This window comes from Sarcophilus harrisii, chromosome 3 (genome assembly GCF_902635505.1).
Source record: "Sarcophilus harrisii chromosome 3, mSarHar1.11, whole genome shotgun sequence".
Lineage (NCBI taxonomy): Eukaryota > Metazoa > Chordata > Mammalia > Dasyuromorphia > Dasyuridae > Sarcophilus > Sarcophilus harrisii.
In genome coordinates this window covers 72495620-72519332 of record NC_045428.1, presented here as the reverse complement: position 1 = coordinate 72519332, position 23713 = coordinate 72495620, and the positions used below count along the sequence as shown (strand labels likewise).

The 23713-nt window shown below is 32.9% G+C and overlaps 1 protein-coding gene across 1 annotated transcript in view; it reads left to right on the top strand.

Annotated features, from left to right (window-relative positions):
* Positions 1-23713, top strand: part of CPS1 (carbamoyl-phosphate synthase 1) — a 150439-nt gene that overhangs the window by 49219 nt on the left and 77507 nt on the right. The window contains exons 10-19 of the mRNA XM_003765961.4: positions 461-602; positions 1355-1432; positions 3019-3117; positions 3889-3984; positions 8597-8786; positions 10725-10882; positions 12194-12322; positions 17988-18132; positions 19144-19354; positions 20974-21172. Of these exons, the coding sequence (XP_003766009.1) occupies positions 461-602; positions 1355-1432; positions 3019-3117; positions 3889-3984; positions 8597-8786; positions 10725-10882; positions 12194-12322; positions 17988-18132; positions 19144-19354; positions 20974-21172 (1447 nt within the window). The remainder of the gene's footprint in view (positions 1-460; positions 603-1354; positions 1433-3018; positions 3118-3888; positions 3985-8596; positions 8787-10724; positions 10883-12193; positions 12323-17987; positions 18133-19143; positions 19355-20973; positions 21173-23713) is intronic.

Sequence of the window (23713 nt, the reverse complement as noted above, 5' to 3'; positions counted from 1 at the left end):
CTTCCTTCCTTCCTTCCTTCCTTCTTTCCTCCCTTCCCTTCTTCCTTCTTTCCAGAATTCCATAGAATTATTCAAAACTTTTCATATACTTGGTATCGTTCTCTTTATTTCCTCTTAAAACTTTCTTTGTGAATTTTTTTGACTTTGAATAAATGGCTTCACATGTTTGTCAGTTTCTGTAAAGTCAGAGAATGACTTTAAACCACATCAATCAGAGTGTAACTCTCCCCTTTCAAAGTCCAGCTAAATAATTTAAGCATAATACCAGTGTCCAGCATTGATTTTTTTTTTTTGTAAAATGCTTGGATGGAATTAATTTGTGATTCCTCTTGAGTGCAAATTTCACTCAGTAACTGAAACCAGAAGTTTCTTGGTTACTTCCTGTTGACTACCTTATTGGCTAAAGCATTTCTATGCTTTCTTCATCTTTTGCTCATGTATTTCTCTCCTTTCTTTTCAGAGGGCAGAACCAGCCAGTGTTGAATATCACAAATAGGCAGGCCTTCATTACTGCTCAGAACCATGGATATGCACTGGACGACAGCACCCTCCCTGCTGGCTGGAAACCACTGTTTACAAATGTCAATGATCAAACCTGTGAAGTAAGCACTTTTTCTAAAGACCTTTCCTGAAAGTGATAAGAAGTGGGGGTGAATGAGGACTTCATTCACTGTTATTCCATTTACATACACTGCTGCTTGTGCAGTCATGTTCTCTTTTTAGGAACAATTTTATAGGTCATTTATCACAGCTAGCTGCATTTTAAAAGATATTTGCTTTTTACTTTTTATCATCAATTGATGCCTTTGGCATCTCTATGCCTGAGGTGGTACTGTGTTCATAGCAATGGTTAAGGAATAACATTGATATTCAGGGTTTAATTGGAGGCCAGTCTAGTTCTAAGGGTGGAAAGTCTAGTTTTGGACCCCTATATGAGACCTGGACTCAAACAGGCATTGAGTTTTTGTTTTTATACTGGGTCATCTGATAAAAACTTTAGGAAGCCACTTATACCTGGCTTCATAAAACCATGGATCCAAATATATTCTTAAAGATGACCAAGGGACTCTAGACCAAATTAGAATGGTTCTGAAGGTTGACTACTGACAATAATTCTGTCTCTACTTATCATCTGTCAGGACCAATATTTTCTCGATTCTCATGCCTAAGATTTATTCTCTGTTAGTTTGGAAAGGTCTCTTGAGCAGTGTTCTTCTTCTCAGTTTCTTATTTGAACTTTTTTTTTTTTTTTTTTTTTTTTTTTTTTTTTTTTTTTTTTTTTTTTTTTTTTTTTTTTTTTTTTAGTATCAGTAAAAGCCATTATTGAAGCTTCTTTTTTCCTCCTTGTTCTCAGGGAATTATGCATGAGAGCAAACCAATTTTTGCTGTCCAATTCCACCCAGAAGTCAATCCAGGACCAACAGACACGGAGGTATGTGAGAAGGATAATTTCTATTAACTGAAATAGATTTTTATTGCTGAATGCTTATAAGAAATATAAAGAAACCAAAACAATCATTGTGGTCTTTGTGTAGATATTTGGGTAGTGTTTGGTTAACAAATTTAGTATTAAAATCTTTCTGTGAATGTTGTAAAGTTTTCTTTTATGAAAAAAAAATTGGGAAAGTCCTTAGGAAACCAGATGCTATTTTTGTATAAATCCATTAACATTCTAATACATTTCAGTTCTCAAGTTTACAATTGTTGAGCTATGCAAATGAATTCCCTCTTGCTCTCTCTTGTTCTCATAACTGAAATGAAATTTTAATCCCCCATCTGTGACTTCACAAAAATCCCTATGGCAACTGGTTGTGTAGCCACTAAGGATGAATAAGCAGCAGGAGGAGAAGTTAGGGTATCGAGGGTGTTGGGAAGGAGAGAGGGCATGTGTGCCCATAAAAATTATTCAGTCATTTTAAGAAAAGAACCAAAAGGAATGCTTAGAGGAGATTTGTTTTTAATTTAAATGTTATTACTTTGGTATGTTGTTAGTTAAATGCACAAGTAAAACCTTTTTCCTTGAAAGAAGTTCTTTATGCATTATTGAGAGATATCTGGGAAATTAGATTTTCTCCTGTATTATGGTATATATTTTTTGGTTACATTGACCATTCTTCTTCAAGGTCAACTGGAATATTGTGTTGAGAAGGGAGATTTTGTGAAAAAAAGAAAGGGCCTGAAAAATATCCCCCTTAACTCTCCTCTGTCTTCTTCATGAACTAGTTCTTTTGCATTGCCTTTTGTGGCATTAGCATTAATTTTTGCCCCAATATTTATTGTAAATCTATTTTATCATTTCATCATTAGAAGGTGACAAATGAAGATGGTGATTGTTGTTTTCGTTTTTGTAACCCTAGTGCCTTAAACATAGCAGATGCTTGTTGAATTAAATTGAATCATATTGCTTGTCTAACATATCTAAAAGCAGTGCTTAAATTATAACTATTATTCTTCCATATCTAATCCAACATGGACTATTATATGAAACTTTAAATTTAAAATGCCCTTCTAGTAGATTTATTTCACATTAAATTGCTTTAGGATCATTCCCTATATGTCTACATTTTTGTTCTTCCAAATGCTTAATAATTAAACCCTGGGAATGAAAATTTTCCTGTCTGATAAATGTCTGGAAGTAAAATTTCTGCTTAAGTTTGAGGAAAAAACCTTCCAGTTCTTAGAGTTGTTAAAAATAAACATTTATAGAGGGTCTCCTGTACACCCTTCCATCATTTTGTAGTTATTAGTAATTTCAGAGTGGGCAAGAGAAACAATTTAAATCTTTGTGTCAAAAATTTGAGTTTGAAGAAGCAGAAAAAAAATGAAGAAATTAATAAGTCCTATATTGACCCAGAAGGCATTTTCTTGAATGTTTATATAGTGTGAGAAGCTTATTTTCACTATGTCTTTAGTGGAATGGTAGAACTTTGGTGGTAATGCATATATGTAATATGAAAAAAATCATATACCTAGGAAAATTTTGAAATTTCTTAACTATTTGTTTATTTTATTTCACAGTACCTATTTGATTCGTTTTTGTCACTGATAAAGAAGGGGAAAGGGACCACTGTTACATCAGTTCTACCCAAGCCTGCACTTGTAGCATCTAGAGTTGAGGTCAGTATAGATGTATTTATTTTTAGTTTTTATTGTATGGATTTTTATTACAGAATAATGATTTTGAAATGAAGACTATGAAGAGAAATGGCAAAATCATAATAAATATTTCAATAAAAATATTATTTGTTTCAGATGATATTTATTGGAATTTTCTTATTTCATATTAACATCAAATGTCATTTTAAAAAATCCCAATCTAGATGGTTACATGCAAGTAAAAGTTTAAATGGAGAGTAGGATTTTGTTTCACTTAGAGTTTTTTACATTCCCACACTGCCTAATAAGCAGCAGAAGTACAGATAATTGAGATATTGTGAAGAGTGGTAGGTAAATGACTTCTGCTAAAATATCTTGTGTTCATTAGTGTCATAAATTTAATAACAAGATATCTTTACCTTTAAGAAGCAAATAGATAAGTAATAATATACTACCATAAATAACCAATACAAATATAACACATATCATCTATATGATTCTTTTTCCTATGTGATTCTTTTATCAGTGTAATAAAAATGTATAAAAAACTATAGGGTTTAAATAATTTGTATAAAATACAAATCACTTTAAATTAAATTTTTGCTAAGGAAATGTCATAAACTTTTTGTGTATACAATGCATTAGAAGATGGAGATAAATTTATATATATATATTTTAAATTTTTTCTCAGTTTAGTAATCTGAATGAATGAAAATAACTGGATTCTCTTCCATTATTTATCATCCTCCAAATGCATCTAAATGATAACAATAATTATCTTTTTAAAAAAAGGTTTCGAAAGTCCTTATCCTGGGATCTGGGGGTCTGTCTATTGGCCAAGCAGGAGAATTTGATTATTCAGGATCTCAAGCTGTAAAAGCCATGAAGGTAAGAGAATACTGTGCTTCATCAATACTAGTTTATGTACTTGAATGAGTCTGATTAGTGCTTCCTTACATAAAATTTATGACAACACAACTGTTGCAAAATAATCTATAATTGTTTTCTTAGTTCCACGTTTTATATTTAAGATATAAATAAAATATATTTCAGTGTAAAAACCATAAGTTATACATTTCCTTTTGGATCCTTTATGTATAGAAAATAAATTAATTTTAATGGGAACTAAAATTCTTCTTCTTCGTCTTTTTTCTTTTCTTTTCTTTTTTTAGCTGAGGCAATTGGGGTTAAGTGACTTGCCCCAGGGTCACAGCTAGGAAGTGTTAAGTGTCTGAGGTCAAATTTGAACTCAGGGCCTCCTGACTTCAGGGGTGGTGCTCTATCCACTGCAGCACCTAGCTGCCCCTCCATTATTCTTTAAATGTCTCATATCCTAAGCTTCTTAAATTGAAGAACTTCAGAAGAAGGATTTTTCATAGAAAATGAATTGTTTCCTTCACTATATTATTTAAGTAATTCCGTCATGCCCTCTACATTTTTCAAGATGTTTCAATGGAGAAAGTGGTCTGAAGACAGGATTTTCCCTAAGGAATTTGGACCCCATGGGAAGACCTAACTTCGTTTGTGCTAAATTTGTATCTGGCTGATTAAGGCAAAAAGTAGCCATAGTTATAGCTTCTGTTTACTATTCACAATGAGTACATACTCTCCTTAAGAAAAATTCCATTTTTCTGTATTATTCACTAAAGATTCATCTTTTCATTTTTCTTGATTTGGCCTTTTATTTCCATGTCTTTTTCTGGGTAGGATAAAAGTAGAGAAGATGGATAGACACCTGAAAGCTGATAAAAATCAGTTTTACTGCATTTCTCAGAAAAGGAACTCGGGGTTAAGCTTTCATAATATTTAAATCATTAGCTGACATATTCTGACACTTAACAACTCTTTAGAAGGGTGTGCTCCTTGCCATAAAAATAAAGAAGCCATTGGATTTCTATGTTTTACAGGTTCAAGGGTCTTCTGAAGAACCTTTGAATAGCTTCCTGTTCTGTCCCATTTCCCTTTCCACTTTGCCTAGCTGATTCTAGAAATTGCATGGGTTGGCTATGTGATAGTAATATCAATTATAGTCATCCATATGAACCTGTTGCCATTTATGTCTGATTACCATGCAGCTCAATAACAATTATGCATGTCATTAACAGAGAAAAGATCACAGAGAGCAAGCACTCCCTCTGGGTGGACTGATTAGCACCAAATTCAGAACTAGCAAGGGGAGTAAAGATTCCAAAGGAAATCCAAGTTAGTTGATCACTTTAAAAAAGGTTACTATGTAGCAAAATTCTATTATTTTTTTCCCACAAATTCTTGGAAATAAGAGAAGAAAAAGAAAATTTCACAGAACTAAGAGAATACCTCCCATCACTTGCAGATGCAGTTGTCTAGTCTTGTTTCCAAATAATCGTGGGGGTATAAGTTATCTTTCTTGTAACTTTTATCTGATTATAGCACCGATTTCTGATCAATTTCTGATCAACTGTGTATATTTAATGTTTGTAGCTTGTCAGCCACATAATATTGTCGTCTGCTCATAATTAAACATATCAAAGGGAATATAAATTTCACTTTTGCCTTGGTAATAGTTGGATAGTTCTTAGGTATAAATGTATACTTATACACATATATACATTGTATGTATATACATATACACATCCACAAATTTATATTACACCCACATATATACGTATGTATATATGCATATATATGAATCTCATTTTCAACATTAGTTGAGGGAATCTTTTCTTTTTCCACTGACTGCCCTTCAGAATTGTTGTAGCACTCAGAAAAAGAATTAAAACTAGTGGTCTATTTTGAAGGAATTATATCTTTACTTTCCAAAAGGTTGCTTTTGGATACTCTGATTCCTGTCCACCCATTATAGAAATATACCATACTCCTTGAGGATACAGAGGCAAAGTAGATTTTTCTTGCTTTGGAGGCAGGCACTCAACTTGACAAGACAATTAAGTTACTTCCTTAGGCTTTTACTGAGAGCAGTCATATATAATCTTTAATCTTTCTATTCTGAAACAGATTTTGAAAGTTTTCCCTATTCTTTGAAGAACTATATTTTTCAAGAGGATGACTTGGAGACCAAGATAATGCTATTTTATTGACAAGTGATCAACTGAATTCTGACTGACCCTGGGAGACCCTTTCTCTATCTTCCTTCCTTTTCCTTAGTACCTTCAATACTTAAGAAAAACATCGGACAATATTATATATCCAACCTCAATCAGATGCTTAGCTAACTTGTCCTTGGAATTCTTTCTTACTTTGCTGGTCCTGATCTTTTACTATTCAAGTCATTTCAGGGCAATGTGATCTGGTCCTTTGTATTCTGTTAGTGTAAAGCAGTTCATAGAAAATAAGCTCCACTTATAGGAAAGTTGAGTAGGCTAGGGAAGGTAGAATAAAGTATGGTGGTATGCCATTGATCTTAAAATTTTTTTTAATAGAGATTTTTGTAATCTAACATCTCTTGAAAAGAAGTGGAATATAGTCCATCAATTATACTCTTCATGATTCAATTGGTCCTTTCAAAGGTTCTTCCAATTTACATAAAAGCTGCTAAATGTTATATAAAAAGTTTGGAGTCTGAAAGTTATTTTTATTGTTCAGTCTTTCAGTTGTGTCCAATTCTTTGTTATCTTGTGTACCACAGCATGCCAGTAATGTCCACAGGGTTTTCTTGGCAAAAAAGTGTTTTGCCATTTTTTTTTTCAGTGGATTAAGGCAAACAGAAGTTAAGTGGCTTGCCCTGGTCACAAATCTAGTAGGTGTTTGAGGTCGAATTTGTATTCAGAATTTAGAATTTGCCTCAATTTCCTCATTCCTCAAAATGAGGATAATAATAGCACGTATCTTGCAGAATTGTTGTGAGGATCAAATGAAATAATAATTGGAAAGCACTTAGCACAGTATTTGGCACATATTTTAATATTTGCCTATAAATATGCTATAATGCTAAATATTAATATGCTATATAAATGTTAGTTATTGAAATTATTTTTCACAGTTTTATATTAATTTTCTGAATTATGTTTTAAGTTCATTGAAATATAATTACCACTTCCAGTAGTTAGATAGTTAAGGATAAAGTTAGCAAACTCAGGAAGTTAATGAACTATTCTCTTCTCTTTTACAATGGAAACCAAAGTATGATATTGTAATATTCAGTGACTTCAGAATGAGTTAGTATAGTTAATATTTTTCTGTATGAAGTTTTATATCTTAATTGAAAAATTATAAGCCATCTTCACCTTATTATCTTGGGAGATGACATTCTAGTCAGCAAATTCAACAATCAAATATCAAAAGCCTACTGTGGTCAGAGCATTTTGCTAAACTGAGTCATACATAAGGTTTAGCTAAGACCTAATCTTGCCTTTATGATGTTTGCATGTCTAAAAGCAGAACTTATACATAAATAGCTGGAGTACTGAATAACATATGATACCAATAGGTACCAGAAAAATTATATAATATATATATATGTATATATATATATATATATATATATATATGCATGATGATTTTGCACCCCACCATCATGTTCTGGGGAAAAATAATAAAAAAATGGAAGTAACATGTGAGCTAGACTTTCAAGGATTAGTAGAAATTCTATAGGCAGTTGGGTAAGGATTATGAACTGTCTTTGGTCTTTGTGTCCTTAAAGACTTGCATAATTTCCAGCATATAATAAGCACTTCACGCTTGTTGACTGACTGAAGATGTGGACTATGAGGCAGTCATTGTGTGCAGTGGAATGAATCTTGAGCTTGGTGTCAAAGAACAATGCATTCTAATTCTGACTTTAGTACTTACTAACTTTTTATAGTGGGGAAGTTAGGTTAGTCTACTTGGGCCTTAGTTTTTTTTTTTTAATCTGTAAAATGCACAGTTTAATGATATTACCTCTAAATTTCATTATAATTCTAAATCTATAACTATATATAGTCCTTCCTTTCAGCACATTATATATTTTTTAAAAATTTTGATGAAAAAAATCAGGATTTAGATACAGTGGGTAAGAGAAAGAGAATCACAATGCTTGCTTTGCTAAGTGTTCCCTCTATTCTGGCAGAGAATGATGTTGTACTTCATTGCCTATGTGAAGGATTGTCTTGAGGGTCTTTCCAGATGTTAGGAATGAGACAATGAATATGGATATCTTAATGTATATATGTACTTTTAAACCATATGGTCATTCTCTTTCTGGATAATGTGTACAGACAATTGTATAATGTTCTTTCTTATAACACTACCAGCAGGGATGAAAGCCTAGGAAAAAAATGGTCAACTAGAAATAGATTCCTAGTGCCTCAGGCAAAAAGAGAGCACATCAGCTTTCATTTAAAATATGTACATTGTTGTTTTGTTTACCAAGCAGTGGAAAGGCAAGTAGATTAGCTGTTGGGTTTAGCTCCATTTTCTACCTCATTCTGTTTTGTCTTGGACTTTGGCAATTTTGGAGTTGAAATATCAAAGGAAGGAACAGTACTCAGAATTGTAATTTAACTTTTTAAAATTTTTTCAGGAAGAAAATGTGAAAACTGTCTTGATGAATCCCAACATTGCTTCTGTCCAGACCAATGAAGTGGGCTTAAAGCAAGCTGATACTGTCTACTTTCTTCCTATCACTCCCCAGTTTGTTACAGAAGTTATAAAAGCTGAAAGACCAGATGGGTTGATTCTGGGTATGGGTGGTCAGACAGCTCTCAACTGTGGTAAGTTCTTTATAGCTATTATGGTTCCAATAGGAATTTGCCTCCTATATAAATGTGTATTTTTTAGAGGTTGAACTATTAACTGTACTTTGTATTTTTGTGATATCTTCTGTATAAGAAGTAAAAAAAGATTTTTTAATGGATATAACTATTATTGGGTCCATTTCATAAAGAAATTGAGAGAATGTGCAAGTTTGGTATTTCCTATTGAATGCCTGGAGACTTCTCTAGGGAAGGCAAGTGGATTTCTAGTTGTTCCCTTTTCTTTGTTTCAAGTCCCACTGCTCCTTTCTTTGTAAAAAGGAAGAAAGTACTTTACTTGCTCTTCTTTTTGTTCTCACAGCTACTCCTGGGAACTTTAGGAGAGGAATAAGAAATAATCTAAGTATAAGACTAGATTTTCTATTCTTTGAGTATCCCCTATAGCTTCAACAATAAACACTGAATAACAGTCATAGAGACCCTTCAGTTCAGCTTTCATTTTAAAGTTGCAGAAACTAAAGCCAGGAGAAGCCTAGTGGCTTGCTCAGGACTTACAGGTAATAACTAAACACCCCATTTTATTTGAACCCATTCCAAATCAGTTTAATATCCAATTATTAAGTATCTAGTATATTCAAGGTATTATGCCCTAAGATATAAAGGCAAAATCAAAATAGTCATTGCTCTCAAGGAGATTATATTGTAGCATGGGGACATAAAATAGATCCAGATAAATAAATGCAATCTAGCTCTACCACTTTAATTCCCACGCTTAAATAATTTAGAATGTAAAAATTTTTTAGGATTTGAGATTATTTGATCCATTGTATTTGTATCCCCAAGGCCTAGAACAGCCTTGACATATAGCAGGCACTTAATAAATACTTGTTGATTTATCTCCAGGTAGGCCTAAATTATGTAGCAAAGCATATATAATAGATCAGTGGAAAATTATAACCCAAATTTATTGACTGTCTTTAAGCAATATAGACACTTATCTAGAATCACTTAAGGCATGAGTAGATGGTAGTGATAAAAATAGTAAGGAGGGAAATGAGGCACTTTGCACTGAAATGGTGAGAATGAACTATTAGAAATCTCAAGGTCTTATACAAGCCTATGATGTTTTGATTACAGATTCTCTCCTATTCAAACTGTGCTAATGTGTGGCCATTTATTGATTATAACCATAGCACAGAATAAAATTATCTAATTATGTAGTGGCAAATGTAGTAACTGTTAAAGTACATATGCAAATTAAATATTATAACAATCAATTATAGGAACAAGGAGGAGTTTGACTTTGGGGGGAGATAAACTTATGTGCCTCTTGCTAAATAATTTATAAATTATAACTAAAACTTGAGGGCATAAATTTTATTTTATAGAATTTTTCTAGAAGTCAAATAGTTGTTCTGTAGTTCTTTATAGGCCTTCCCTAAACAACACTATACATACATTCTGGGACTTCCAGCTAAAAGAAATCAGAAAAAGGTCTTTTTACTATTAGCAAATTGCAAAAAGAACTGCTTTTCAATGGAGAGGCACCTTTTATTTTAATAGATCTCTGTTCATGATAAAATAATAAGTACATGAATGAAGCCAAACAGGCAGTGAGAAAGAAGAGTTCTAATATTTGACTCTTTAGGAAGAATTTATTTTTAGATCTCACAATTTTCTTACCACTTGAATGCTTAAAATGTTCCTGTTGTGAGCAACAGTATTATTATTCCCATTTAAATAAGTCTATTTGTACAGAAGACAGCAATAGTTGTCACAAATTTTGTTAGTCTACTTAAACAGTGTTGTTTTCTTTAGGCTATCACACCAAAGGCTATTATGGCTTCTTGATGATAAGTTTTAGATAAAAAAATATGACAGCTGATTTGCTAAAAGAGAGGTCAGAAGCCAATCTGAAATGCCCCAAACAATACTTTGTGTTTGATCCTTCTGCAGGAGTGGAACTGTTCAAAAGAGGGGTGCTGAAAGAATATGGTGTAAAAGTCCTGGGAACTTCAGTTGAATCTATCATGGCTACTGAGGATAGGCAACTTTTCTCAGATAAATTGAATGAAATTAATGAAAAGATTGCGCCCAGTTTTGCAGTTGAAACGGTGAGGAAATGGTACCAGTATTTGTTTTGGGAACATATGGGAATTTTACTTATGATGCACATTAATCATGGTTGAACTTATGTGTATGTGTACAATGCATTCATGTATATGTATATATGTGCCTATGGTTATATAGATTTATGTAACATGTATATCTGATCTCCAAGAAACGCATATCTTTTCATCACTCTTCATGTAAGAATCACTGGGGACAGGGATTATCTTCATTTTACAGATGAAGAAACAAGTGCAAAGATTAAGTGACAGATTACAGGTCACTCGGTAGGTCAATGATACAAGTGTCATTAGAACTCAAGTTCCTTGGGCTGAAAATCAGTCTTTCCAGGTGACAGGTAATAATCATTCACTTGTGCTGTATGTGTGAATGCATAGCAGATTTCACAAGGTCAGTGACATTTGAATGATTATATTGGAATAAAACTGATCTTGAAAATAGGTCATCATATGCAATTAAGCAAATTTCTTTTTGTGAGTTACACATGGATAAGATTGTTTAAATGAATATTATATTTTTTATGCACTATTTTTTTCTCAGTGTTAAATCTTGTTTGCTGTAAGCTTGTCTGTTAGCTTCTAATTTCTTAATCCCACTTGATCTATGAGTCCAATCAAATTATGAAGGAGATAGTTTTTGATTGAGCTTCTTTAACATAGATCTAGGCAGTCTCCCAAAGTCAAGTTGAGCACAAATAGAATTCTACATTCCTAAAATTAAATGATAGCATGTATATTTAGGGGTGAAAAATTGTCAATGAGTATTTCTAGAGTAGTGTGTTGAATATTTCAGGAAACTGCTGTCATCCATTCTTTATTTTAAAAACAGTGTTAACTATGTCTCATCTCGTCAAAATGAAAATCAGGCAGGAAGGGGGTATGATTACATACCCACTTGTATATAATAATGCACCATGACTGAAAAGCATGGCCATGAAAAAATAAGCATATTTCATAGTATAAAGGACCATTGCTTAAGAAAAGTAACAAAGAATTGAAAACTGAATAAATATTTTTTGTTTGTCAAGGCATTTTTAATCAGTCTTATCTAGAAATAGTTGTTTTCAGAAGATAGAATAATATTTTTTCTTAGAAGGTTGGCAAAAAAGTTCTTCAAGTTTGAGTCTTTTTAAAATTATAAAAAGGTAAAGGAATATTATTGAATCATATTCAATTTTAACTTTACCTCTACCCTTCCTCCCTCCAAATTTTATTCATGTCACCTAAACAAACTCTTAGAGTTGTATTTTCTGTGAAGGTTGGTCAACTTTTAAAACTCTTCTTCCTCATTTTTAGATTGATGATGCTTTAAAGGCAGCAGACAAGATTGGCTACCCAGTAATGATACGTTCTGCCTATGCCCTTGGTGGATTAGGATCAGGTATCTGTCTAAACAAGGAAAGCCTATTGGATCTTGGCACAAAGGTGTGTAAGTCTAAAGGTGAACTTGCTAGCAGCTATATATAATATCATTTGGAGATAATTCTGCCTCCAGAAAAAATAAACATAGCTGTGAATATGTGTCTATATACATATATATATAGACACATATTTTTTCTTTATTTGTTAATTATTGTTTTCTAAAAGTCAATATTTGTTATATATTCTGTTAACTTCAGTAATATGAACTTATGATTAATTTCTATCTTCTTTTACTTCTAAATTCTATCCCAAAACATTAATAAGTATATTGGCAAATATACTTTATCTACATAGATAAGATTGTTTTGAAGTTGAGGTGCTGTTTTCTTTTCCTTCTGGAAATAAAGGCATGGTTTTGACTATACCCAGTAAATTGAATAAATTCCTTGTTAATGAACATCTATTCCTCAGATATGTGATGTTTATTTTAGATATTATTGTCTGATTTACCCCCAGAAAAGGAAAATTGTGATAGTTGTTTGCAAATAGCTTTTGATTGATTTGTGCTGGTGTTCTTTATTAAGAATTCTTACTAACTTCAGAGTTGTAGCCTAGGACTAGAGTAACTAACAATTGGATAAAACTGAAAAGGCCTTGTTGGAGATGATACTTGAATTGCTCCTAAAAGGGACAACTAAAAGCTTCAAGAATCAGGGGTGAGGAGGAACAAACATTCCAGTCATAAGGGAGAGATGAGGGGAAAAGTATAGAGGTGGGAGAAATAGTGTTGCTTTTAGAAAACAACAAATAGACTAATTTTGATGTAACATGTATAAGGGAAATAATGTATAATTATCCTGGAAGGATAGGCTGGAAAAAGTTTGTAAAAGTCTTCAAATCCTAAACATAGGATTTACTATTTTACCTCTTATATTGCCTCTTCAAGGCAATGGGGAGTCACAGGAGCTTTATGAGTAAGCAAATGACAAAATCAGACCTACTATTTATGTTTGGTTTCTGCGTGAAGAATGGAGAGGAAAGAGGAGGTGAGTAAATTTGTTAGGACAGTCTAAGTGAGAACTGACTGAGGCCCGAACTAGGAAATTAATGCTATAAATGGAGAGAAGAGGAAAGAGGAAACATAATTTTCTACAGCTTTATAAAATAGATGTTTTTATTGTGATTGGAGGTAGAATTAACAAGATTTGGATTAGGGATGATGAGAGTAAAAAGTTGAGGATGAATTTAAGATTGAAAACTTGGGTAACTACTTTAAAATGGTAGCTCTGTAAAGAGAAGTATAGATTTTCATCTGTTCATTCTCTAAAGTATTATGGTTATGTGTGTAACCATCCTTATTCATCTTTATTAGTAAATATTCTTTACTATTTACTAATTACTAATAAGGATGAAAAAAATTCACACAGTTAAACCTGGTTATATTGTGATTCAGGTATGAGGTTCAGGCAAAGCCTAAATATGTATAACCTTTTTAGAATTAGAAGTTAATGAGCTAATTGGTTCACTATTATACACAAAAATGAGAGAGTAAAAAGGAAGCTCATAAGATCCATTTCTCTGTCAAAACTCATCCCTTTAACACTTTATTGAATGCATTTTCCTTTGTGTGTAGGGGAACCTTATGAAAATTAAAATGTATACCAATGAGTGGTGAGCAGGATGAAGGTTAACTGCCTGAACAAAAATATCAGTAGTTGAGTAAGGATACAGCTTGGGAACTAACATAATTGAGCAGGACTATATGGTTCTCTTTCACTCTCATTCCTGCCATGAAACTGCATCAGATGGTTTGTTTTAGGGCTATGTTGTCTTAGTAAAGAGCTCAAACACAAGTCATCCAAGAGCTTCATCATTACTGCCTTTTGGGGTGGGGGATAAACCAGATGATAGTTTCTAAATTATCCATCATATTTCTGGGGAACAGATGCTAAGTAAGTTTGTATGTGTTCAGATAATCAAACACAGTGACAGACTTATACATCAACTCAGATTTTATTTTTAAAATAGTGAGAAAAAGGAAACATTCTAATATAAATGTTTCATTTTTTTTTTGAGATTCTGAGATTGTGGGTTTCAATCAAAGAATTTCTTATGGATCTATAGTTGAGGCTTTCTACAAATGCCAAATGATACTAATTAACATAATTATTACTAATAATGCATATTTATTAGCCATTAAAATTCATTGAACAAGCATTTTTAAGCATCCAATGTGCTAAGTATTGGAGACACAATGACTAAAAAAAAGGTGTTGCCTCTCAGGGTAGGAACTTATAGTCTATTGGGGGCAAAGAAGAAAGCATGTACACTTAAATATAAATGAAAATATGTACAAAATAAGTTCAATGTAAATTCTAATGGAGGCAAAAAAAAGAGTAACTGTGGGGATTAGGAAAGGCCTCCTGTGGGATGTGGCATTTGAATTGAGCCTTGAAGGAGGAGAGCAATTCTGTGTAACAAGAGTAAAAAGGGGGAACATTCTAGACACAGAAACAGAAAATGGTGTTGATCAATATGTAGTTCAGTTTGGCTAAAAGATAGAGTATATAAAGGAGTCTAATACACATTAATCCTGAAATATAGGAAAGAGTCAGTTGCAAAGGGCTTTTAAATGCTGAAAGGAAGAGTATATTTTTTTTATTCATTATAGGCAACTCTACAAATATATTTAAAATCATGGATTGGACCATCAGGTTCTATATGAATTCAATAACCACAGTGTGCAGATATGTTAATAGAAAATATAGGGCTTCTGGTCTTTGGAGGCATTTAATTTCTGAAAAGTCAACACAAAAAAAGTTTAGATCCATTTTTTGTAAATTTAAGTCAATCCAAAAGAAAATAGGATTGCCTTTAATTAAGATAAAACATATATAGAGCTACATAAAATCATGTTTCCTCCTTCCTCTTCATCTTTCCTTTTTTGCTCTTCCTATCCAAATTTTACTTATACTTTGAGATCAAGTCTTGATGCCCTGAAAATCTTTTACTACTTTCAATTTAAAGTTATTCAGTTAAAAAGCATGATAAGCCAGCCACTTTGCTGAAGACTGGGAATACAAGTAAAAGGAAAAATATGGTCTCTATCCTCAGGAAAGCCTTATTCTAAGAAGAACAATTTGCAAATCTTTATGTAAATACTAGACCTATATAGTATAAATGGAAGGTAATCTCAGAAGCAAAATATAAATTGGGATAAGGAAAAGGTCTGAAGGTAAAATTTGAGGTGTCTTGAAGTCAGCCATAGAAGTCAAGAGAAGGAGGTATACAGAGAGAACATTTTAAGTATAGGAGATGGCTAGTGAAAAGCAAAGCTATCAGGAGATGGAGTGTAGTATTTGAAGAATTAGTCCTATGTTCTGTTTGGGTTCCGATTGACTCTGAATGTAAATAGCAGTCATTTCTCCTTTGTCCAGAAACCCCGAGGATCTTCCCTTCCCAGATTTATTTAGACTATTATGTTTTTTTTTTTTTGATTAAGTGAAAGAGGAAAAAAATTCTTTTTTGCATGTCAATTGTTACCTACCCTTAATCACTGGGTGGCTGTGGCCTCACACTGAGACCAGTTGAAGACCTTAGCTTAAAAAGCCCAAGGTTTGTCATTTCATCCAGGACCATCTCCCATTGTCCGGATCTATATCTGGCCACTGGACCTAGATGGCTTTGGAGGGGAAGGTGAGACAGGTGACCTTGCACAGCCATCCCTCACTGAAATCCAACTCACTTGCGGGCCATCTCATCTCCCCATTTTGGTCCTTTTTGAGAAAGAAGGACAAATAACAGCAACAGTCCAATATAACTAGATAGTGTATAGGGAGGGGAATTATAAGAATATTGGAAAGATAGAAAGGGACCAAGTGTTGTAGGACTTTGGATGCTTAAAATGGACTTTCTTCCTGACTCCCCTTAGCACTTGTAATTTATTTGACAGTTAATCATGAATTTATTTGGGATAACTCATCTACTATTGTCTTAAATTGCTACTTAGAGCTTTAATTGTTATTTAAACTTTCACTGTAAACTCTTTGAAACCTGGAGATCATGTTATTCATATTTGCATAAAGAGTCTAGTATAATGCTCTACACTCAATGGGTGATTAATAAATATTTGTTGAGATAATTTGATTTTTAATTTGTGGAAATAATTTGATTATTTGATAATTTGATGATATAATTTTGATTCTCAACTGAGCTTCTTTACTTTTTCCAATAAATAGATGAGATTCTTTGAGACTTGACTGAAACCTAATAGGCAACTAGAATTCTTTCATTACAAAGCATTTTTTTGATGTTTGCTTTCTTTTCATTAAAAGTGTTTGCCATTGAAATGAAGAGGTTTTAAATCAACCTAACTTAAGAAGAAGAAAAACAAATCGGCAGTAGGACATGGGCAGATGAAGTCAGTTAGTTTTTGTGCTTCTGTTAACTTGAAAAATACAAGTGCAGATAAATATTGAAAAACACATCTGGAAACTTGTTTCCCTTTTGAAAGACTGATACCATCATGTAGTCAATAGTTGTTAGCTAATGGATCTTGGTGATAGTATCACTCAATTAACTCAATCAACAAATATATATTAAGTACTTACTCTATGCCAGACGGTTTGCAAAAGTGCAAAATAAATGGAAAAGTACAGAAACAGTTCAAGGGGAAATCTCCAGTTTGTTGCTTCTCTGGGTTGAATGATTCCAAGGATTTGCAGAAATAAATGCCATTGTCATTGAAGCTTTCATTTCCCTTTCTGATTCCTAATTAAATACATGTTTTAAGTAGAACCTAGACCACATGACCTTCAAGGTCCATTTCACCTTGAATATCCTATCATTTTCTGTCACAAACCAAGAAAAATGGACATTTTGATATGTTTTGTATTTGCAGGAGCTAAATGTCCTGACACATTTTTGGTTTAATCTCTTATTGACTGTGATTATATAGTAAACTTTAAATAATTATAACAATTATTCTAATTTATATGCCTATTCAGGCTATATAAGCCTAAGACACATGTCAGTGAAGTGCAAAAGTACTGACACTACCACCGAAAAGAGCCATGCCATGTATTTCTATAGCAACTGCTAATTTTAAAAATGTGGATTTTAAAATTATTGTTGTTGATTGAAACATATTTCTGTTTATGATTACTTTCCTCTTCATTTTCCACATCACAGTCACCTAACCTTTGCTTAATATTAGACCCTCTCATTGGGCAATGGAACTACTATTTAGAAAAGTTAGAGTCTCCAGATTTCTTTTTCCACATTTATTTATATGTCATATTCTTCACAGAAGCCTAACTATGGAAATAATTTCATTTTTCTATGCCTGATTGCTCAATTATTTTCTCCGTTATAAAAATTAGGTTGATTTAATGCCATAGCAGCAATTTGAATGGCAACTCTCAATAACATAAATCAAGCATAATCATAGCTAGATGTTATTTCTAGCATTGCTCTGATTTTTCTGACACCTTGTGCCTTTTTGAGTGTTGAGAATGACAGTTAACTGGGTTAGAGATGCTGATATTGGCCAGGATCTGATCCAGGACATCTGCCAAACTTCACAAAAACTAAGTAGTCGATTAGAAAACCATCACCAATACCAATACTACTATCACTACCATCCATATCTTGTCATATTTAAGAAACACTTTGACTTTGTTTTTTAAAATTCTTTTTAATCTTTTTTCCCCAAAATTCTTATTTCTAGGCATTTGCAATGACTAACCAAATTCTGGTGGAGAAATCAGTAACAGGATGGAAAGAGATAGAATATGAAGTTGTACGAGATTCAGCAGACAACTGTGTCACAGTCTGTAACATGGAAAATGTTGATGCCATGGGAGTCCATACAGGTAGAGAAATGAATATAATGGGAGTAACTATACAATGCGTTAAGGCAGAGATCTTTCATATTATTATGATTCTTTCTTCTTCTGGTAGCTATTCTTTTTTTTTTCATTTATTAAGTGTTTATTATGTGCTGGGCAGGAATACAAAGAAAGGCAAAAAAAAAAAAAAGGATTTTTTTTTTTTACATTCTAAAGCAGAAGACTACATGGATATAAGTGCAAACAAAATACAGAATAAATGGAAGGTTATTGTTTGTCCTTCATTCTCTTTTTTTTTTATTTAATAGCCTTTTATTTACAGGTTATATGCATGGGTAACTTTACAGCATTAACAACTGCCAAACCTCTTGTTCCAATTTTTCACCTCTTACTCCCCCATCCCCTCCCCTAGATGGCAGGATGACCAGTAGATGTTAAATACATTAAAATATAAATTAGATACACAATAAGTATACATGATCTGGTAGCTATTCTTATAGACAAAGTAGCAGTAATAATACATTACATTTGCTTAGAGAGATATATAAGGGGGATTTATTATTATTATTTATATATATTATTTATTATTATTATACCCTTTCCTCCATTTTATGATTGAGGAAACAGGATCACAAAGATTAAGTGATTGAACGAGAATCACATAGACTCTGGCAAAAAAAAAATGGCAGAGACCAGACTAGAATTCATTTATCCTGACATTTATCATTTATACCCACAATTTCTATTGTATCACAATGAATATTGAGGGAATACAAAATTAAAATTATTTTCAGTAGATTCTTTTTGTTGTTGTTTATCTCCACACAGAAATATTTTAAAATCTTTCCAGAAATATTCATGTATTTCCCAAGCAGTCAAATTTAATGTGGGAAATATTGCCTTGATATTAGGCTTTTCCTGAATGAGCCTTGTTGGGGCCAAGGTCTATCTTGTATCATGAAGGCAGATTATGAAATAGGTTAGACAGGTTGTAGGCAGTTGCCCTTAATTAAGGCATGTTGCTTGATTCTACAGGTGATTCTGTCGTGGTAGCTCCTGCCCAGACCCTCTCCAATGCAGAGTTTCAGATGCTCAGACAGACTTCGATCAATGTCGTTCGACACCTGGGCATTGTTGGTGAATGTAATATCCAGTTTGCCCTGCATCCTACCTCCATGGAATACTGCATCATTGAAGTGAATGCCAGATTATCTCGGAGCTCTGCCTTAGCCTCAAAGGCCACAGGGTAAGTCCAGGACTAAGGAGAATGGGTTTATATAAGGGCAGGTACCCAATTTCTAGAATACAAATAGAAAACTCACTGCCAGGGGCAGACTGTGCTGTATTTACAAACTATATTCTACATTTCTGTATGTTGCCTGCAAATCATCTGTGGAACCCCGAGGACACAGTTATTAATGAGTCTGATGCCAGATTGAAGCAAATAGCATAGCTTGTTCGCTTTGTCTGTCAGCTAATCATAAACTAATCAAAATCTGGGTGGTCAAAGCAGTCTGCTCAAAATCTGTTTCTTAATTCTGCCTTGCAGATGCTGTTGAAAAGTGCAAATTAGTCCTTAATTTCAGTCCTTAATCAACTTCTGTACATTAGGAAGCCTTGTGGCAAGATGTAGACAAATGATGCCATAGAAACCCAGCATTCAATGCCTTTTTTTGAGGAGAGGGGGGTAGCGAATCTCCTACAAAGACAAATGACCTGTGGTTTTTCTACAGGTCAAAACCAAAAATAAATAAATAAAAAAAAACCTAACCAAACAGCTGCAGTAACTGGATGAGGTTGACAGGTATCTTAAGTCAACAACTTGTGCAAATATGATTAGAAAGTGAATTAATTCTACCCACTGCTGTTGTTAATATAGATCTTATTTAGCATTTATATATGTATGTCTATAAAGTAGTTGGTAGTATAGCAAGAAGAATTCTGGGCTGATCAATCAATCAATATGTACTTAAGCACTTGCTATATATAAGTTCCCTGGATACTTTGCTTCTAATTCTGGCTTTGTCACTTGTTATCTATGTGACTTTGGGCCACTTAGTTTCCCTTGATGAACTTCAGTTTCCTTATCTAGAAACTGAGGGAATCCAACTAGATAATTTCTATGCATATATGTAACATTTATAATAATATTATATAATAATAATTTTATAATAGATATAATTTTCCATGTGGCTCTAAGTTCTAAGATTTCTAATTGTCATTCCAGCTCTCAAATTCTTTGATTCTGCCTTTTTTTCTTTTCAACTTCCCAAACACTTAAGAAAGATAGTTTTTGATATAATGGAGAAGGCTAAAATTTCTGTTGGTTTAAGTTTAGCAAGTTGCCTTAGGTTGATATATAGATAGAATTATCTTAAATGTTGATTTAGAGTTAGAATATGCCTCACTCCTCACATACTTCACAATTCTGGCTTGCCATTTATCTGACTGCTCTTTCTTAATACTCTGCCTTCCTAAGGGTAGTCATTCTTATACTTTTTCAAGACATCTTGGAAATTTTGACTTTAGAATAGGTCACTAAGAAATGCCTAAGTGAACATCTTATTTGTCAGAGGAATAGGGCACCTACTTGCTTGGGGCTGAGAAAATACAGAATTTTAAAATGCACCTTGGTTTAAGTGGGTGAATATTTTAGGTGAAATATGCCTAGATACTTTATCATAGCTCAAATTTTCTGACATATGTCCAATGAAATGCTGTGCAGAACATAGACTCATATGTAACTCTGACATGAAATGAACACAATCATTATACAAAATTCAGATTTGTATTCTGGATTTCTTTCTTAATGCTCAGTAGTTCAACAAAAGTTTAATAAAATGTTGTCTGACTTTTCCTCTCTAGGTACCCATTAGCATTCATTGCTGCAAAAATTGCCCTAGGAATTCCCTTACCAGAAATCAAGAATGTTGTATCTGGGAAGACATCAGCCTGTTTCGAGCCTAGCCTGGACTATATGGTTACCAAAATTCCTCGTTGGGATCTTGACCGCTTTCATGGAACCTCCAGCAGAATTGGTAGTTCCATGAAAAGTGTAGGAGAGGTGAGTATCTTGTTTCCTCTTTCATTTATTCTTTATTCTCAGTTTTACTCATGGAGCTATAAAATTTATTCAAACTTTTAACGTGGTTGACAAGTAAATAATTTGAAAAGAGAGTAAAGAATAACAATTGCTTTATTATTCCTCTGAAAATCACATCCTTTAAAATTAGCTTATTTAGATATTTTGTATATGCTGAATATTTTTTCTGATTGCTATATATAGGAAAATATCAGAAACAATCCTGATCCTCAAGGAATTTCAAAATTCTTTTAAACTGATTTTATTTATAATGTTCAACGAGTGAAAATAATAATAGTGACACTATGGCATTGAAATCAGTGAACCTAGGATCAAATACTGTCTTTGATGATTATTATCTGTACAATTTTGGAAAAGTGATAATCTTTCTGAATCTCATTTTCTTCATCTGTAAAATTAGAAAATTGGACTATTTGATCTTTGAAAGTCCTTTCTATATCTAGATCTATAATCCTAAAACTAATAAAATAATCTTAGAGACAACAGGAAATGATCTAGGTTCCCTCATTTATAAAATAATGTTTTGGAATAGATGATTTCTAAAATTTTCTCCTAATTATTAAATAACTCTCAAAGAACACAGAATATAGAGTTTCACCACCCAGTTCCCATATCACTGGAATCACTTAGTGATGTTATAACTTTTAACTCAATTTAAAAACCACATAATAAATGTTTTGAAATATCGTGTTAGGTGCTCAGGAAGGAAGAAAAACTTAACCATTGTTTTATGGCTCTCCAGTGCCTCTTTTCATGGAATAAGATGATAAGAAAGATAAGACATTGAAAACTATCACTATAATGTAGAGATAGAGAAGAAGATAGTCAAAACTAAGTGTTGTGTGAATTTGAAGGGGAAAGAGGATATGAAAGACAAGTTTGTAGAGAAAGGGGTATTTGAGTTGAATTGGAATTCCAATAGTAAAGTTGGAAAGCAAGAACATTCCAGAGGCACTGAATGAGCAAAGTCATGGGATAGAAAACTATAACATTTGTGATCAACATAGAATACATTTATTTTTCTAGATCATAGTGTGAAGAGAAGATAAGGCTGGAAAAGTAGAGTGATATTGGATGGTAGGTCTTAAATTCTAGGAAAATGGGGTTTGAGCTCAGAGGAACTATAGTGTAATGAGAAGAGTATATTTGAAGTTAAAGATGTGGGCTCTGTTCCTAATAATAATTACTACCACTATGATTTCTTTGTTGTCTCTAAAATGAGAGGTCACTTTTAGTTCTAAAGCTAATATCTTGTAACTTTATTCAGTAGGCTATAGGGAACTACTACAAGTCTTTATGTAAATGAGTAATATTACCATATCTCTACATCAGGAAGATTAGCTTAACATAAATATGAATAAAGTATGGAGTAGAAATAAGAGAGAGGGGAAGTGGGAGATAATTATGATAGACCAAATGCATAGTATGGAGGACATATATTAGATCAGTGTGTCCAGAATGAAAGAGAAAGATGCAAAAAGAGGTAGAATGGACAGGTCTTAATAGATTGTACTTGGGAAGAGAGAAGAAGGAAGAACCCTAAAAAAGAACCCTAAAAGTCCAAATAGAGGAGGCTGGTAACTTAGAACAAAACAATAACATTAGAAGGAAGAAAATTTTTTGGGGAAAATAAATTCAGTTTGATCATAATTTTTTGGATATTCCTGTGCAATAGTCAGGTGGAATTGTCCTTCAGGTAGTTGGAGATCTATATCTTAAAAGAGAGGTTCTAATTACCTTTAAAATCTGTCAGCTGCCATGCAAGCAGAGACCTTTGGTTCCAGAAAGAACAACATGAGAGAATGTGGATGGAACAGTGTAAAGTCATATTTGTCACTTGAAAAACAAGAAGAAAAAATTATAGTTACACCAACATTAGGCCAGTAGTGTTACATATTTTTCAAAAGGAGAACTTGATTACTCTCTATGTAATTATGGGGTTTCTTGGTGTTTTTGATACTCATGGAGAATTTTAAAGCAGTGACAGACAAGGAGCTATTTGAATTTAAAATGTCTTATATGTTGTAAATTTTTGTTTGGTTGTTTGAATTTTTTTCTTGTGGAGGGGATCATGTTCTCTGACTCTGATGAAGACCAGAATTGCTATGCTATCAAAAATAACTTTACTGATAAATGTTTTCAACCAGAAATGAAAGAACTAGATGGTATAAATTCAATGAGAAACATATCTTCTCATAAAGCACACAGTCAAAATTTTAAATTGGAGGGACATGGAAAACTTAGATAGTGTTCACTTTGAGGTCATTATCTGAGATTTTCACTTTTGCTGACATTCATTATTATTTCAGTCTAGGCAAGAAGGTGGGGAGAAGGACATGGTACAAATTTTGTTTGGTTTTTACATAAGGCATTTTCAGAATCGGAAAAATAAGTTTATTTTGGTTGACTCCAAAAGCTTAGAAATAAGAGAAGAAGCCTAGGACCATAAAGCCACAGGTTTCAGTGTTTATCACTATTAATAAGAGAACATTTGCTCCTTAC